Here is a 17348-nt window from a genome sequence, read left to right as displayed (position 1 = left end):
CGCCCACCTCCACTGCTCAGCCCAGGAGGAAAGAAGGATCATTCCCCTTTAAGCCCAGGTCATAGTGATATCTTTCCCCTAGGGGGCGTGTCCATGACCCCCTGAGCTCACAGGAAGGGGTTGGATGATGCTGGACATGTAATCTCTGTCTGTGGGGGGGAGGGGAGTATTCCAGCCGGAGTGGCTCTTTATGTACAGGTGAACCTGGCTAGGTAATGCTCCCCTCCCCCACTGACACAACACCACACACTGGGGGAGGGTCACTTTTAATTCCACGTTCTATGAAGAGATCCAGCTCCACCCAACATGATGAAGAAGGAGGAGCCCCGCCCCCCTCTTCTCTCTCTGTACGAAGTTCCCCCGTACTAAAATCTTATCTAATCTGGGTTGGGGACACTGGAAGGGGCGGAGCCTCACTGTATTCAAATAACTGTACACGCCCACTCCTCTCCGCTCAGCCTGCGTGTGACGTCGGGGAGGGGACCACGCCTCCCTCCCTGTTGAGAGCGGCAGGGGGAGGGATATTAGGAATATCACGTGGTAGGTGACGTCACATGGTCAGAGTAAAGATGGCGGCGCTGTTATTGAGGTGACTTTCTGGCTGTACCGGGGACGGGAGAGGGGGATGGGGGGTGTCAGAGGGGCTCCAGGTTATCAGGGGGGTGTAGGGGGATATGAGGCTGAATGAGAGGGGGGGGGTGTGAGGTTGATAAAAGGGGGGTGTCACCTGGTGTAGGGGTGTTATTTTGGGGGTCACCCAGTGTGAAGGGGGAATGAGGTTACAGTTGGGGGGGGGGTCACCTGTGTAGGAGGTATGGGGGGGCCACTAAAAGTGTGGAGGTGTGGGGGATATGAGGTTGAGGGGTTGGGGGTCATCTCATGTGGCAATGTAAGAAGTATGAGGTTGGGGGGGGGTGAGGTTGAGGAAAGAGGGGTGTCACCTGGTGTGGGGGTGTGAGATTGGGGGGGGGTTCAACCAGTGTGCTGGTGTATAAGGTTGCGAGAGAGGATCAACTTGTTTGTGGGGGGGAGGGTGTTCATTTAGCAGTGTAGAAAGTATAAGGTTGGGGGGGGGGGTCTTGGTGTTGGATATGAGGTTGAGAAAAGGGGGTGTCACCTGTTGTGGGGGGGTCATCTCATGTGGCAATGTAGGAAGTATGAAGTTGGAGGAGAGGGGGTGATCATCTGGTTGGGGGGGGGGGGGTGAGGTTGAGGAAATGGGGTGTCACCTGGTGTGGGGGGTGTTAGTTTGTGGTGGTGTATAAGGTTGCGGAGGAGGATCACCTTGTTGGGGGGGGTTGATGGTCATCTAGCAGTGTAGAAAGTATAAGGTTGGGGGGGGGGTGGTCTTGGTGAGGGGGTATGAGGTTGAGAAAAGGGGGTGTCACCTGGTGTAGGGGTGTTAGTTTTTTTTTGGGGGGGGGGGGGGTCATCTCATGTGGGCAATGTAGGAAGTATGAGGTTGGAGGAGAGGGGGTGGTCATCTGGTTGAGGAAAGAGGGGTGTCACCTGGTGTAGGGGTGTTAGGGGGGGGGGGGCACCTAGTGTGCTGGTGTAAGAGGGGTATGTTGTTGGAGATGGGGGCTGTTAACCTGAATTTGGGGTGTGTAGTTGGGGGGGGGGGGGAGATCATCTGGTGTAGAAGATATGAGTGCGGAGGTGGGGGGGCTCTGGTTGCAGTAGATAATGATCCCCCTCCCCCCTCTTTTTTTTCTTTCAGGCACTCGGCTCGGCAATGTCTCCTCTCCCAGCTCAGACCGACCTTCTGTATGAGGAGGTGAGTGATAGCATGACAACCCCCCCCCAACACACAGCCCCCATTGCCCCCCCCCCCAAACACACAGCCCCCATTGTCCCCCCCCCCCCCAACACACAGCCCCCATTGTCCCCCCCCCCAAACACACAGCCCCCATTGTCCCCCCCCCCAAACACACAGCCCCCACTGTCCCCCCCCCCAACACACAGCCCCCACTGTCCCCCCCCCAACACACAGCCCCCACTGTCCCCCCCCCCCCAACACACAGCCCCCACTGTCCCCCCCCCCCCAACACACAGCCCCCACTGTCCCCCCCCCCCAACACACAGCCCCCACTGTCCCCCCCCCAACACACAACCCCCACTGTCCCCCCCCCCCCCCAACACACAGCCCCCACTGTCCCCCCCCAACACACAGCCCCCACTGTCCCCCCCCCAACACACAGCCCCCACTGTCCCCCCCCCCCCAAACACACAGCCCCCACTCCCCCCCCCCAACACACAGCCCCCACTAACACACAGCCCCCACTGTCCCCCCCCAACACACAGCCCCCACTGTCCCCCCCCCCCAACACACAGCCCCCACTGTCCCCCCCCCCCCAACACACAGCCCCCACTGTCCCCCCCCCCCCCCAACACACAGCCCCCACTGTCCCCCCCCCCCCCCAACACACAGCCCCCACTGTCCCCCCCCCCCCCCAACACACAGCCCCCACTGTCCCCCCCCCCCCAACACACAGCCCCCACTGTCCCCCCCCCAACACACAGCCCCCACTGTCCCCCCCCCCCCCCAACACACAGCCCCCACTGTCCCCCCCCCCCCCCCCCCCCAACACACAGCCCCCACTGTCCCCCCCCCCCCAACACACAGCCCCCACTGTCCCCCCCCCCAACACACAGCCCCCACTGTCCCCCCCCCCAACACACAGCCCCCACTGTCCCCCCCCCCCAACACACAGCCCCCACTGTCCCCCCCCCCCAACACACAGCCCCCACTGTCCCCCCCCCCAACACACAGCCCCCACTGTCCCCCCCCCCAACACACAGCCCCCACTGTCCCCCCCCCCCCCAACACACAGCCCCCACTGTCCCCCCCCCCCCCCAACACACAGCCCCCACTGTCCCCCCCCCCCCAACACACAGCCCCCACTGTCCCCCCCCCCCCCCCCCCCCCCAACACACAGCCCCCACTGTCCCCCCCCCAACACACAGCCCCCATTGTCCAACCCCCCCCCATAGCATGGAATTCCAGATCTTCTACACCAATCAGAGGAGAGGTCACACTTCTATGAATAACATACAGACCAGTCATGTGACCTCTGAGAAGAGGCGGTTTAGTTGCCCGTGGCAACAGATCACCTCCTCCTTCCTTCACTCTCCTGCGATAGAACCCGTCACCCAGTGACTGCGGACACCATGAGACCTCGTGCAGGGGGCGCATTTCTCCCACCTCCCACAATGCACTGCACCCGCTGCCATCAGCTGTACAGAGGAGCTCAGCATCCCAGGTGGGCGGTCTGCATGCAAATACAGCCTTCCTAGGCAACGCCCACTCCTAGAATACTCACACCCACCAAGGCATTTTGACATTTGCATAACTCCTCCCACTCTTTGCTTCAGGGCTCTGGAGAGGAATGCTGAGGCGGGGTGCTGTGGATGTTTTCAGGAAGATATGTACAGATCCCTGCTAGCCCCTCCCACCAGCCGTGATCTGCCTGCAATGTACAGCCCCCTAACGGCCCCTCCCACCAGCCATGATCTGCCTGCAATGTACAGCCCCCTACCGGCCCCTCCCACCAGCCATGATCTGCCTGCAATGTACAGCCCCCTACCGGCCCCTCCCACCAGCCATGATCTGCCTGCAATGTACAGCCCCCTACCGGCCCCTCCCACCAGCCATGATCTGCCTGCAATGTACAGCCCCCTACCGGCCCCTCCCACCAGCCATGATCTGCCTGCAATGTACAGCCCCCTACCGGCCCCTCCCAGCAGCCATGATCTGCCTGCAATGTACAGCCCCCTACCGGCCCCTCCCAGCAGCCATGATCTGCCTGCAATGTACAGCCCCCTACCGGCCCCTCCCAGCAGCCATGATCTGCCTGCAATGTACAGCCCCCTACCGGCCCCTCCCAGCAGCCATGATCTGCCTGCAATGCATAGAGATGCACAGAGACCCAGTAATGAGATTAAATAAGGAATGTAATAAAAAACGAAAGGCTTTAATTAAAAATTTCAAGGGTATGGGGGGGGGGGGAACCAAGGGAGGTAAAGTCATCAGCTTTAAGGAAATGAGATGTAGAGACTTGTTCAGGAATTCGTGTCTCCTCATTGGTTACAATTCTTAATGACTTTTATCTTCATTTTGTCAGCGCTCTCCCTATGGGGACTACAGCCAAGCAGGAGATGGACCGCTTCTGGGAGAAGAACACCCACCTGAATCGCCCCGTGTCACCCCACATAACCATTTATCAGTAAGTGACACCATCCTGGTCTGAGGTCTGAGGTGTGGAGGTCTGAGGTGTGGAGGTCTGAGGTGTGGAGGTCTGAGGTGTGGAGGTCTGAGGTGTGGAGGTCTGAGGTGTGGAGGTCTGAGGTGTGGAGGTGGTTCTGAAAACCAAAGCACACCTAAATGTCAACTGGATGACCTTTTGTTTTCTCTGTTGTATGGATTATTAACTCTTGCCTTGTCTTCTATAAAAACCTCAGTGCTGCTGATCTCCTGCAGCCTCTTTCTGCCACATCATTGCTGTAGACCCACTTCCTGGTCCATTAACTCCTCGTTTTGGCTGAGGCAGTCTGCGTCACTATAGAAACACTCAGCCTCATAGCCTAGAATGCCAAGGCACTCAACTGCTCTGCTGTCACTTCCCCTGATCCACATTCTCCCCCCGCCCACATTCTCCTGCTCCTTCCCTCTTCTATCCCATCTCCCCTCCCTCTTCTATCCCATCTCCCCTCCCTCTTCTATCCCATCTCCCCTCCCTCTTCTATCCCATCTCCCCTCCCTCTTCTATCCCATCTCCCCTCCCTCTTCTATCCCATCTCCCCTCCCTCTTCTATCCCATCTCCCCTCCCTCTTCTATCCCATCTCCCCTCCCTCTTCTATCCCATCTCCCCTCCCTCTTCTATCCCATCTCCCCTCCCTCTTCTATCCCATCTCCCCTCCCTCTTCTATCCCATCTCCCCTCCCTCTTCTATCCCATCTCCCCTCCCTCTTCTATCCCATCTCCCCTCCCTCTTCTATCCCATCTCCCCTCCCTCTTCTATCCCATCTCCCCTCCCTCTTCTATCCCATCTCCCCTCCCTCTTCTATCCCATCTCCCCTCCCTCTTCTATCCCATCTCCCCTCCCTCTTCTATCCCATCTCCCCTCCGTCTTCTATCCCATCTCCCCTCCGTCTTCTATCCCATCTCCCCTCCGTCTTCTATCCCATCTCCCCTCCGTCTTCTATCCCATCTCCCCTCCGTCTTCTATCCCATCTCCCCTCCGTCTTCTATCCCATCTCCCCTCCGTCTTCTATCCCATCTCCCCTCCGTCTTCTATCCCATCTCCCCTCCGTCTTCTATCCCATCTCCCCTCCGTCTTCTATCCCATCTCCCCTCCGTCTTCTATCCCATCTCCCCTCCGTCTTCTATCCCATCTCCCCTCCGTCTTCTATCCCATCTCCCCTCCGTCTTCCTGCTCCTCAATTCTCCTCCCTCTTCCTACTCCCTCCCTCCTTCCTTCTCCTCATCTCCCCTTCCTCTTCCTTCTCTTCCATCCCTTTCCTGCTCCCCGCTCCTCCACTTTCCATTCCTGCTTTTCCTCCCCTCCCTCTTCCTGCTCTTCCGTCCTTTTTCAGTTCCTCAATTCTCCTCCTTTCTGTCCCCTCTTCCTGCTCCCTCTCTCTTCCTGCTCCTGCTCTTCCATCCATTTCCTTCTCCTCTCCCCTCCCTTTTCCTGCTCCTGCTCCTGCTTCTGCTCTTCCATCCTTTTCCTGAGCCCTGTTCTCCTCCTTCTCCCCTCCCTCTTCCAGTTCCTCTATTCTCCTCCTCTTCCTGCTCCTCCGTTCTCCTCCTCCTCCTTCCTGCTCCTCCGTTCTCCTCCTCCTCCTTCCTGCTCCTCCGTTCTCCTCCTCCTCCTTCCTGCTCCTCCGTTCTCCTCCTCCTCCTTCCTGCTCCTCCGTTCTCCTCCTCCTCCTTCCTGCTCCTCCGTTCTCCTCCTCCTCCTCCTCCTTCCTGCTCCTCCATTCTCCTCCTCCTCCTCCTCCTTCCTGCTCCTCCATTCTCCCTCCTCTTCCTGCTCCTCCATTCTCCCTCCTCTTCCTGCTCCTCCATTCTCCCTCCTTTTCCTGCTCCTCCATTCTCCCTCCTTTTCCTGCTCCTCCATTCTCCCTCCTCTTCCTGCTCCTCCATTCTCCCTCCTCTTCCTGCTCCTCCGTTCTCCTCCCTCTTCCTGCTCCTCCGTTCTCCTCCCTCTTCCTGCTCCTCCGTTCTCCTCCCTCCTTCCTGCCCCTCTGTTCTCCTCCCTCCTTCCTGCCCCTCTGTTCTCCTCCCTCCTTCCTGCCCCTCTGTTCTCCTCCCTCCTTCCTGCCCCTCTGTTCTCCTCCCTCCTTCCTGCCCCTCTGTTCTCCTCCCTCCTTCCTGCCCCTCTGTTCTCCTCCCTCCTTCCTGCTCCTCTGTTCTCCTCCCTCCTTCCTGCTCCTCTGTTCTCCTCCCTCCTTCCTGCTCCTCTGTTCTCCTCCCTCCTTCCTGCTCCTCTGTTCTCCTCCCTCCTTCCTGCTCCTCTGTTCTCCTCCCTCCTTCCTGCTCCTCTGTTCTCCTCCCTCCTTCCTGCTCCTCTGTTCTCCTCCCTCCTTCCTGCTCCTCCGTTCTCCTCCTCCTCCTTCCTGCTCCTCCGTTCTCCTCCTCTACCATCCTTTTCCAGCTCATCCATTTTCCTCATCCTCAATCCCCCCCACTTCCTTCCCCTGCTCCTCCATTATCCTCCTCTTCCTCCTTCCTCCTGCTCTTCCATTCTTTTGCTACTTCTCTATTCCGCTCTCCCTTCACTATAACTCTTTCCTGTCAAGACCGGAAGTTCAGGGAAGCAGCACTGGTAAAACAGGAGTCGGCAGCATTGAAAATTGTAAACTGCAGTGGATGGGGAAGGCATTTTAACAGAAAAGCAACTTTTTATTGTACTCGGTTTGTAAGCTATGCGGGTTTAAAGTGACAGTAACGTCTCATATTTAAAAAAAAAAAAAAACACTCTTCTACTTACCGGCTCTATGCAGTCAGTTTTGCACAGAGTGGCCCGGATCCTCCTCTTCTCGGGTCCCGTCTCTGTGATCCTGGCCCCTCCCTCCTGTTGAGTGCCCCCACAGCAAGCAGCTTGTTATGGGGGCACCCGGGCCGAGTCACAGCTTACTGTGTCCATTCAGGTACAGAGCTGTGACCGGGCCCTCCCCCTCTATCTCCTGATTGGTTTACTGATTTTTGACAGCAGCGGGAGCCAATCGTGCCACACTGCTGTCTTAGCCAATGAGGAGGGGAGACCTGGGCAGCTGAGACTGGAAAAAATGCACACCCAGAACATGCGTGTTTATGTAAGTGTTAGTTGGGTAACACACTGGGTATCGCTTCAATGCCGAAATGAGAGAGAGAATTCTAGAGACGTTCATTATAGGAAAGGATTATATAACGCCACCTGTAGGTTGTATCCGGTAATGTAGTTTTCTCATCCCAATATTTAGGGTTGACGTGCTTGGTATCAACACAACAAAATCCTGACACCCTCACACACCTCCCACACTGCTGCCCAGCCTGCTTCAGAGCCTACAGCTCTTCATAGTTTTCCGTGCCCCCAGCCCCCTCCATAAACCTCATTCCATATAGGGCCACCAAGTCTACTGCAGAGACCCCTAGCTCCATTCTCCACCTCACAGTGCCCCCTCCAAAAACCTCATTCCATATAGGGCCACCAAGCCTACTGCAGAGACCCCTAGCCCCATCCTTTCCCTCACTGTGATCCCAGCCCCCTCCAAAACCCTCTTTTCCCTATAGGGCCACCAAGCCTATGGCAGAGTCCCCTAGCATCATCCTCAAAGCCCCCTCCAGATACCTCATTCCCTATAGGGCCACCAAGCCTACTGCAAAGTCCCCTAGCCTCATCCTTCACCTCACAGTGCCCCCGTGCCCCTCCGTAAACCTCATTCCATATAAGGCCACCAAGCCTACTGCAGAGTCCCCCTAGCCCACCCTTCCTCTCACATTGTCCCCATCCCCCTCCAGATAGCTCATTCCCTATAGGGCCAGCAAGCCTACTGCAGAGTCTCCTGGCCCCATCCTTCCCCCTCACTGTGATCCCAGCTCACTTCAGAAACCTCTTTCCCTATAGGGCCACCAAGCCTACTGCAGAGTCCCCTGGCCTCAACCTTCTCACAGTCCCCCATACTTGACTTGAGCTTGATCTCAGTCCAGTGATGTGCATGAGAACAGCCACTCTCTTCCCTCCTCATTGGCTCAGAGACAGCAGCTGGAGCCACTTGCTCCCGCTGCTTTTAATCGCCACCAGTGAGGGAGCGGGGATGAGTCACCCTCTGTGTGTCAGTGGCCTGTGTGTCAGTGGCCTGTGTGTCAGTGGCCTGTGTGTCGATAGCAAGCCTGCACAAGTGCCCCCCATAGCAAGCGGCTTGCTATGGTGGCACTCAGCAGTGGGGAGGACCCAGGAGTGCCTTCTATGAGACTTTTTTTTTAGTGATGTGAGTTTTGCACTAAGCGTTCCTCAAAACCCACCCCAGAGTTCTATATCATTATAGGACACAGGGCTAACATTGAAGCCCGATGGAGAAATTTGAGTGCGGCAAACCGGGCACCTGATACCCCCCCCCCCCCCCCCCGGGGCAGCCATGGCTCCCAAAGTAAATGAAGGAAAGTATGCGTATTCGCCTTTCGCGGGTTCAATGTCAGTTTGAGTTCTAGCGATGAGGGAAGACTCCATTTTGTAAAACATCCATTTCCCTTTAAGTCCCGGTCCCCAGCGAATGCTCTATTTATGAATGGAGTGTCTGTATCAGATCACAGCCCTGTGAACATTCCACCACAGTGGGCTTCTTTTCAGCGTTTTCTCGCCAGGGAAAGCCGACCCTCCTGCCACCAGCCGCTGCGTATTGTTTTAGTCTTCAAGTCGTTGCCAGCGCCGTCCTCCCCTCCGCCCGCTCACATACCAGAGCCCCGCAGCTCCATGAATAACGCCGCTATCTGGACACAAGGGGTGAAGATAAGCACACGGCTCTGCGGCTCCCCCTCAATACATTCCTGACAAATTCCCTCTCAGAATGTGCTAACTCTGCCCTATACGGGAAAGTCGGTGCCAGCGCTGCCCACCCCGCGCTTCATCAATGCGGCCTATAGAGGAGAGGCAGCCAGGCAACTTTTATTGCTGGATGTCCTATTTATGGATCCTGATGTTGCTGTTTTTTTAACAACGGAACCCCAATGCAGATACATCCCTTTTATAATACAGTGCCTTGGAAAAAGTATTCATACCCCTTGAAATGTTGCACCCAAAAATGTAAATGTATTTTTTGGGGTTTTTATGTGCTAGAGCAGTGATGGAGAACCTTGGCACCCCAGATGTTTTGGAACTACATTTCCCATAATGCTCATGCACTCTGTACTGTAGTTGAGCCTCATGGGAAATATAGTTCCAAAACATCTGGGGTGCCAAGGTTCACCATCACTGTGATAGACCAACACACAGTGGCACATAATTGTGAAGTGGAAGGAAAATGATACATGGTTTTCAACATTTGTTATATATACCGTTGTATGTTTTGCTGTCCTACATGGTACCTTTACATACCGGCATGGCTAGTTCGGTGTGTGATCCCTACTTACCTTTTCAGGTAAATTTGAAATGCTAATTGGGAGCGGGGACTATTTATCCAGCATCACAGATAGACACAAATGTCCATGGAGGGGAGCAACTTCCTGATATTACCCGGAGGTGTGGAACGGGATCCAATAATCTGCTACGAGTACAGTGTGATAGGTGAACGATGTCACTCTCATCCTGTGAAACTTTGATTTGCACAGATATCAAGAAAACCATTGACCTTTGTATATATTGATTGGGCCCAGTCTTTAATACTGGAGGAGAGGTGAAGTGCAGTGATATGTCGGTTACTCATTATACAACATTTAACCGCTTTGCATCCGGGGAAGTTTTACAATTTGGCATGTTAATAATCTTTTTTTTATTTATATTTTTTTTTCAGTAGAGAATGACTTAGAATTCCCCAAACAACTACAGTGGAACCTTGGTTTACGAGTATAATTCGTTCCAGCAGCTTGCTTGTAATCCAAAACACTCGTATATCAAAGCAAGTTTTCCCATAGGAAAGCATTGAAACTCAGATGATTCGTTCCACAAGCATTTATAGTAATATAAATATATGCTGTTATATATAAAGTAGTACATTACTGTACAGTATAAGTATGCCATCTCCTTTGTTAAACATTATGTGTCCCTGTATTCGTGCTGTACTACATAACAGATGCCGATTATTCTTTATTAGTGCTTGTCTGGCTGTTCACTCACAACACTGCAGCCCTCTGCTTCCTCCTCCCCTCCTCCTCAGATGACGTCAGAAGGAGTGATCGGCCCCTCCCGCCGGGTAGAGCAGGGAGACGAGGTGAGAGCGAGGCAGAGAAACGAGGAGACATATACATACAGTAAGTGCAGGGACACTCTAAAACAATATAAATCGGCATGTTTATACAGTGTACAAGCGCTGGGACACATAATGGTATGTGAGAGAGTGCATTTACAGAGGGGATGGCATGCTTTTAGAGTATAAAACTGCTCGTATATCAAGACAGTGCTCGTATACCAAGACAGTTTTTTTAAAAAAATGTTGCTCGTCTTTCAAAACGCTCGTAAACAGAGGTACTCGTAAACCAAGGTTCCACTGTATATATTTTCTAAAAGCAGAGGCCCAGGGGAATAAAATGGTGGTAGCGTTACATTTTTATTATATATATATATATATATATATATATATATATATATATATATATATATATATATATATATATATATATATATATATAAATTTTTTTTATTATTTTTATAATATTATATATATATATGTGTGTGTGTGTGTGTGTGTGTGTGTATATATATATATATATATATATATATATATATATATATATATATATATATATATATATATATATTTATTTTTTTTTTTTTTCAATATTTGCATTGCTGTTTTTAAAGCACATATTTGCCGCAAAAATTAAATTAAAAAAATATTTTAATAGACACAATACCCTTTTATTTTATTTTTTTTTTTTTTTTGGGAAAATGTAAAAAACTGTGCTAAGTAAATAGATGCCAAACGTGTCAAAGTCCGGCTTTTAAGGTTTTAATCCCATTTACTGAAAATTTCTAACTTTAGCATTCTTTTGAGAAAGCGTTAAATCCAAGTTTAGTTCCACATCTATAAAATCCGCAGATTTGAAAAGATTGAAAATAAAGAACTTTTGAAATGAGTGCGATGGAAGATCACAGGAGATCGTTGTGGTTGGGTTGTTTTTTTGCTTTAACCACTTCTTGCCCAACGCACATATACACATGTCCTTACAGCACGTGATTATTACAGGGCCCTGGCTGCATAATATGTATGTGTGTATATATACATACATGTATGTGTATATATTAGTGTGTGTATGATTAAATGAAAAACTAATGTAAAAAAGCTAAAAAAAAATGATAAAAAATTAAAGTGTTTAAAAAAAAGTTTAAATAAAACGAATATTAAATGAGAGTGTAGAAGGGGAAAAGAATAGTAGTAAAAAGTAAAAGCACCCCAACCCCTTGCATATATGGAAATGTGCGGTATTGCCATAAGAGCGATAATTCCAGGGTCATAATTTGATGATCTCCTCCCCCTGTAAAGGCTGATTACACAATTGCCCTGCACAGCAAGTAGGAACAAATATTTTGTTCCTGACCACAACTGAAGGAAAATCTCCCCAAAAAAGTCCCGTGGTGTTTGGTGAATTAGGAATTTGGAAGGTGTGAATGAAATATAAATGAAGAATCGGCACATAATGGAATTCAGAGAATACCAGTGAAACCTCTATGATGGGTGGGGCGCCCTCTATAGACTTTATATTCGGGGATTTAGTATTGGGTTGCTCTCCATACATGGAGTTGGATGGATTTGGCTGTGGTGTTTGCTCTGAGTGTTCTGTGCCCCCCCCCCCCCCCCCCCCCCCCCGTATAGAGATCCGCTCTCTCCTGTACTGAAGATAACTTCCTCTGACGTCCTGCCATTGCCCGGGGCTGACCTTCATTTCTTGTTTTCTCTCCCGCAGATGGTCGTTGCCGATGTTCATGTCCATCACACACAGAGGGACCGGCGTTGCCCTGAGCGCGGGTGAGAATTATTCCACATTCTACTACCTGATACAACAGACTGATGAACCCCCCCCCCCCCCCCAGGACTGCCTATGGTAGAGGAAGAGGACCGGCTTCTCACCATGACACAGGAGGAGGCGGAGCCTAAATAGGAACGGCTCTGAGACAGTACAGTGGCTGAAGGTCACGTCGTTTAGTTGCCAGGACAATGACGTTTGACCTTCAGTGGTAGCGGCTCCTCCCCTGGACTGACACAGCTTGCTCTGACTTCACTGCACACTGTGAGCTTCTCACAATGTGCGTTGGAAACTGCAGCAACTCAGAGCCCGCCTCATTTCCCAGCAGCATCACCTAGCTGCATGGGTGCTCAGCCTGTGGCCCTCCAGATGTTGAGAAATTACAAGTCCCATCATGCCTCTGCCTATGGGAGTCATGCTTGTAACTGTCAGCCTTGCAATGCCTCATGGGATTTGTAGTTCCACAACAGCTGGAGGGCCACAGGTTGAGCACCCAGAAGCCTTTTGCTCCTCAGCATGACTGTCCCTGACCCCGCCCCTTTTCATTCATTAGAGTTCATTTATTTTATTTTTTTTTTCAATTATGGAGGCTCAGCGTCACACGTCAAAGGTGTTTCCTTTGCAAAGACAGTCTGCCTAGGAACGCCCACTCCTCCAGGCTTGGACCCGCCCATTAAGGCATTTTAAAATTTGCAGAACCTCTCCCACTGCTCGCATCAGACAGAGGGCTTGTGAGAGGAGTATGGGGGCAGGGTGCTATATAAAGTAACTAATATAGATCCTTCCAGCAACAACGCATCCCCCAGCAGCAATAGATCCATCCCCAGCAATCATGGGTCTTGTCCCCCCCCAGCAATCATGGGTCTTGTCCCCCCCCCAGCAATCATGGGTCTTGTCCCCCCCCCCAGCAATCATGGGTCTTGTCCCCCCCCCAGCAATCATGGGTCTTGTCCCCCCCCAGCAATCATGGGTCTTGTCCCCCCCCAGCAATCATGGGTCTTGTCCCCCCCCCCAGCAATCATGGGTCTTGTCCCCCCCCCCAGCAATCATGGGTCTTGTCCCCCCCCCCAGCAATCATGGGTCTTGTCCCCCCCCCCCCCAGCAATCATGGGTCTTGTCCCCCCCCCCCAGCAATCATGGGTCTTGTCCCCCCCCCCAGCAATCATGGGTCTTGTCCCCCCCCCCCAGCAATCATGGGTCTTGTCCCCCCCCCCCCCAGCAATCATGGGTCTTTTCCCCCCCCCCAGCAATCAAGGGTCTTGTCCCCCCCCCCCCCCAGCAATCAAGGGTCTTGTCCCCCCCCCCCCCCCAGCAATCATGGGTCTTGTCGTCCCCCCCCGCAATCATGGGTCTTGTCCCCCCCCCCCCAGCAATCATGGGTCTTGTCCCCCCCCCAGCAATCATGGGTCTTGTCCCCCCCCCCAGCAATCATGGGTCTTGTCCCCCCCCCCAGCAATCATGTGTCTTGCCCCCCCCCCCCAGCAATCATGGGTCTTGTCCCTCCCCAGCAATCATGGGTCTTGCCCCCCCCCCCCAGCAATCATGGGTCTTGCACCCCCCCCCCCCAGCAATCATGGGTCTTGCCCCCCCCAGCAATCATGGGTCTTGCCCCCCCCAGCAATCATGGGTCTTGCCCCCCCCCAGCAATCATGGGTCTTGCCCCCCCCAGCAATCATGGGTCTTGCGCCCCCCCCAGCAATCATGGGTCTTGCGCCCCCCCCAGCAATCATGGGTCTTGCGCCCCCCCCCCCCAGCAATCATGGGTCTTGCGCCCCCCCCCCCAGCAATCATGGGTCTTGCGCCCCCCCCCCAGCAATCATGGGTCTTGCGCCCCCCCCCCCAGCAATCATGGGTCTTGCGCCCCCCCCCCCAGCAATCATGGGTCTTGCGCCCCCCCCCCAGCAATCATGGGTCTTGCGCCCCCCCCCCCCAGCAATCATGGGTCTTGCGCCCCCCCCCCCCAGCAATCATGGGTCTTGCGCCCCCCCCCCCAGCAATCATGGGTCTTGCGCCCCCCCCCCAGCAATCATGGGTCTTGCGCCCCCCCCCCAGCAATCATGGGTCTTGCGCCCCCCCCCCCCAGCAATCATGGGTCTTGCGCCCCCCCCCCCCCAGCAATCATGGGTCTTGCGCCCCCCCACCCCAGCAATCATGGGTCTTGCGCCCCCCCCCCCAGCAATCATGGGTCTTGCGCCCCCCCCCCCCAGCAATCATGGGTCTTGCGCCCCCCCCCCCAGCAATCATGGGTCTTGCGCCCCCCCCCCCAGCAATCATGGGTCTTGCGCCCCCCCCCAGCAATCATGGGTCTTGCGCCCCCCCCCAGCAATCATGGGTCTTGCGCCCCCCCCCCAGCAATCATGGGTCTTGCGCCCCCCCCCCAGCAATCATGGGTCTTGCGCCCCCCCCCCCCAGGGCAATCATGGGTCTTGCGCCCCCCCCCCCCAGGGCAATCATGGGTCTTGCGCCCCCCCCCCCAGGGCAATCATGGGTCTTGCGCCCCCCCCCCCAGGGCAATCATGGGTCTTGCGCCCCCCCCCAGGGCAATCATGGGTCTTGCGCCCCCCCCCCCCCAGCAATCATGGGTCTTGCCCCCCCCCCAGCAATCATGGGTCTTGCCCCCCCCAGCAATCATGGGTCTTGCCCCCCCCCCCCAGCAATCATGGGTCTTGCCCCCCCCCCCCAGCAATCATGGATCTTCCCCACCTCCCCCCCCCCCCCAAGCAATCGTGGATCCCTCCACAGCAAAATACCTCCAGCAACAATAAATTAACAGTAGATCTGTCCCATCAACAGTAGACCTCCCCCCTCCCCCGAATAGAGCCCCCGGCAGCCAGCATCAATAGACCATTGCAAAACTGACATTCACAGACAATGACTAGGCATGATGGGAATTGTAGTTCCTGAACTGGAGGCCATAGGTTTGGAGACCCCTGTATATAGAGTATTATAGGAGGTGGGTGGAGTTTAGGTAAGTGTTAGTCTGTAACTGATCAGTCTGATTTTCTCATTCTCAGGCGTGTCGCTGTTCGGTCTGGCAGCCCTGTTTCTCCCCGGGGATTTTGCGTCACATTTGGAGTTTGTAAAATCCCTTAGCCTGGGCCCGACGCTCATCTACGCTGCAAAGTTTGCCCTGGCCTTCCCCTTCGCATACCACTCCTGGAACGGCATCAGACACTTGGTGAGTCGTGGGCGCGTGCCCGGGAGGGGCGTTCAAATGTAAATGGATCTGCATGGAGAACTCACCACCTTGGGGTTTTGACACTTTTTCAGGAGTGTCCGGTACCTGTGCCCCCCCCCCCCCCCCCCCGCTGTGGTTTCACCCTACCACCCCTTCCTCACTATAGGACTCCGCAGTGACATAGGGGTAGGAGGATGAAACCAACATACAGTAGGGGGAAGGCTTGAGATACAATGTGGAAATGAATAGGATTTGTACAATTTGATCATAGATACACTTTAAGCTTTGAAAATGAAAGCTAGAAGCTGATTGGTTGCCATGCACCATTTCTCCAACCTTAGTAAATTCCCCTCAGTGTGTCTCCATCTCTTCCTAACCATCATTTCCTCTTTGTCTTCGCAGGCCTGGGACTTGGGAAAAGGTTTCAAGATCCCTCAAGTCTCCCAAACCGGTTACTTCGTCTTGGCCCTCACCCTCCTATCCTCAGCCGGCATTGCCGCCATGTAATTAGGACCCTCGCTGCTGGGACATCACCCATTGATGCTTCATTTCCAAATCTTAACTTGAGAGAAAGGTTCCCCAGTCTTCCTTGGAGCCTCCAGTACAGATCCCCCCCCCTCCCTCCGATGTCCATGGAAACATCATTTCAGACGTGTCGAAACCTGTCTGGCCAAACAAAGTTACCAAAGTTTGTGTTCATAGAATGAAAGCTGCATCAGGGTCAGCGTCTTAACCCCCCCCCCACCCCGTTTGCTTTTCACAGATGCTGGAAATGGCCTTTTAGAACTAATCAAGAGCACCCGTCTTATAGCGGTGGAAAAGGTAGCTGAGCTGAACCTTACAGCCTCCTAATTCACTATTGGAGGGAGGCACTGGGTGCGTCAAGCCACAGACAGGTCACTATTTCTAGGCTTGTTATTGGCTCATAGTCTGATTTGGTAATAAATATCTCCCAGTTAATGGCTAGGCTGTCCTCTCTGAGATATCGGCTCACATCACCAATGTGGCCTCCTCAATTTTGTAAAAGGAGGCAAGCGTTCCTTAAAGCTGAATTCCAGCAGTTAGGCTGCTTTTTAGGCATACCGTGAGTTAAGTCCAATAGGGTGCCTGTCACCTCATAGACTTCTCTCTATTATGCACATCTGACAGGTTTAGTGTGCTCTAGGAACTTTCGGAGCCCCTGCTCACTGTGGCCTCAGTTCTGCCCATTCACAGAAGCCTTTGTATTATGTGAACTCCATGCAAAAAATACAACGGCTTCTGTGAATAGGCACCGGGCCTTTGTATTATGTGAACTCCATGCAAAAAATGCAAAGGCTTCTGTGAATAGGCAAAGGAGGGGAAGGGCTGGCATAGCTGCTCTGTGTGCCTCTCTCCCCTCTCTCACAGCCTGCTGGATTTCTGGAATTCACCTTTAAAGTGAACATGTCAGCCATTATAAGGACTTGCAACCCAAAGACCAGGTGCCATAAGTTGCCTGCTTATGCTTTTATTAGCCACAAAATCCTCTTCCGTGCCCCTCTTAATTTACCTTCACTTATGGGCTAAGCCCCGCCCAGCCGCCCTCTATTTGTCCAGTGAGAGCACTTCAGCAGCTCTTACTGGACAGGAGGCTTCCGGGTGGGGGGGCGCCATTATCTATGGGAAGTGATTTTCAGAGAGGCGCACGGTTCCAGCTAAGAAGATCAAAGTCAGGACTTTGTTGTCTCCTCTTTGTGACAGGATCACTTTGTAGTTATTTTCATGGAGACGAAGGTTCAGCTCCGCCCTTGTGACGTTTTGGGAATGGAATCTGTGCCTTTCAATACCCTGACCAATGGCTGTGCAGCATTTAAAGGGAAACCCGTCTTTGTGATTTTTCTTTTTCCACAGTCCTTGCTTCATTTGTGGCTGGAAAGGTTCAGTGTTACATCAGATTTTATAGTAATGAATGGTCGGTCCGCCAAGATCTCATAGTTCAGGGTTGGGTGGATGCTGCAAGGGTGAATCACACAAGTGACCCTTCC

At 53.4% G+C, this 17348-nt stretch overlaps 1 protein-coding gene across 1 annotated transcript; it reads left to right on the top strand.

Moving 5' to 3' along the window:
* The first annotated feature begins 497 nt into the window (after positions 1-497).
* Positions 498-15946, top strand: SDHC (succinate dehydrogenase complex subunit C). The gene is made up of 6 exons (XM_082242931.1): positions 498-589; positions 1721-1777; positions 4125-4226; positions 12105-12166; positions 15179-15342; positions 15745-15946. Exons 1-6 carry the CDS (start codon positions 555-557, stop codon positions 15847-15849), a joined length of 525 nt encoding a protein of 174 aa, XP_082099057.1. The 5' UTR covers positions 498-554; the 3' UTR covers positions 15850-15946.
* Positions 15947-17348: the final 1402 nt, after the last annotated feature.

The sequence above is a fragment of the Pelophylax lessonae genome (genome assembly GCF_965119305.1).
Source record: "Pelophylax lessonae genome assembly, chromosome: 13".
NCBI classification, from domain to species: domain Eukaryota; kingdom Metazoa; phylum Chordata; class Amphibia; order Anura; family Ranidae; genus Pelophylax; species Pelophylax lessonae.
The sequence above is the reverse complement of the archived record's forward strand: the minus strand, read 5'-3'. Positions and strand labels throughout refer to the sequence as shown.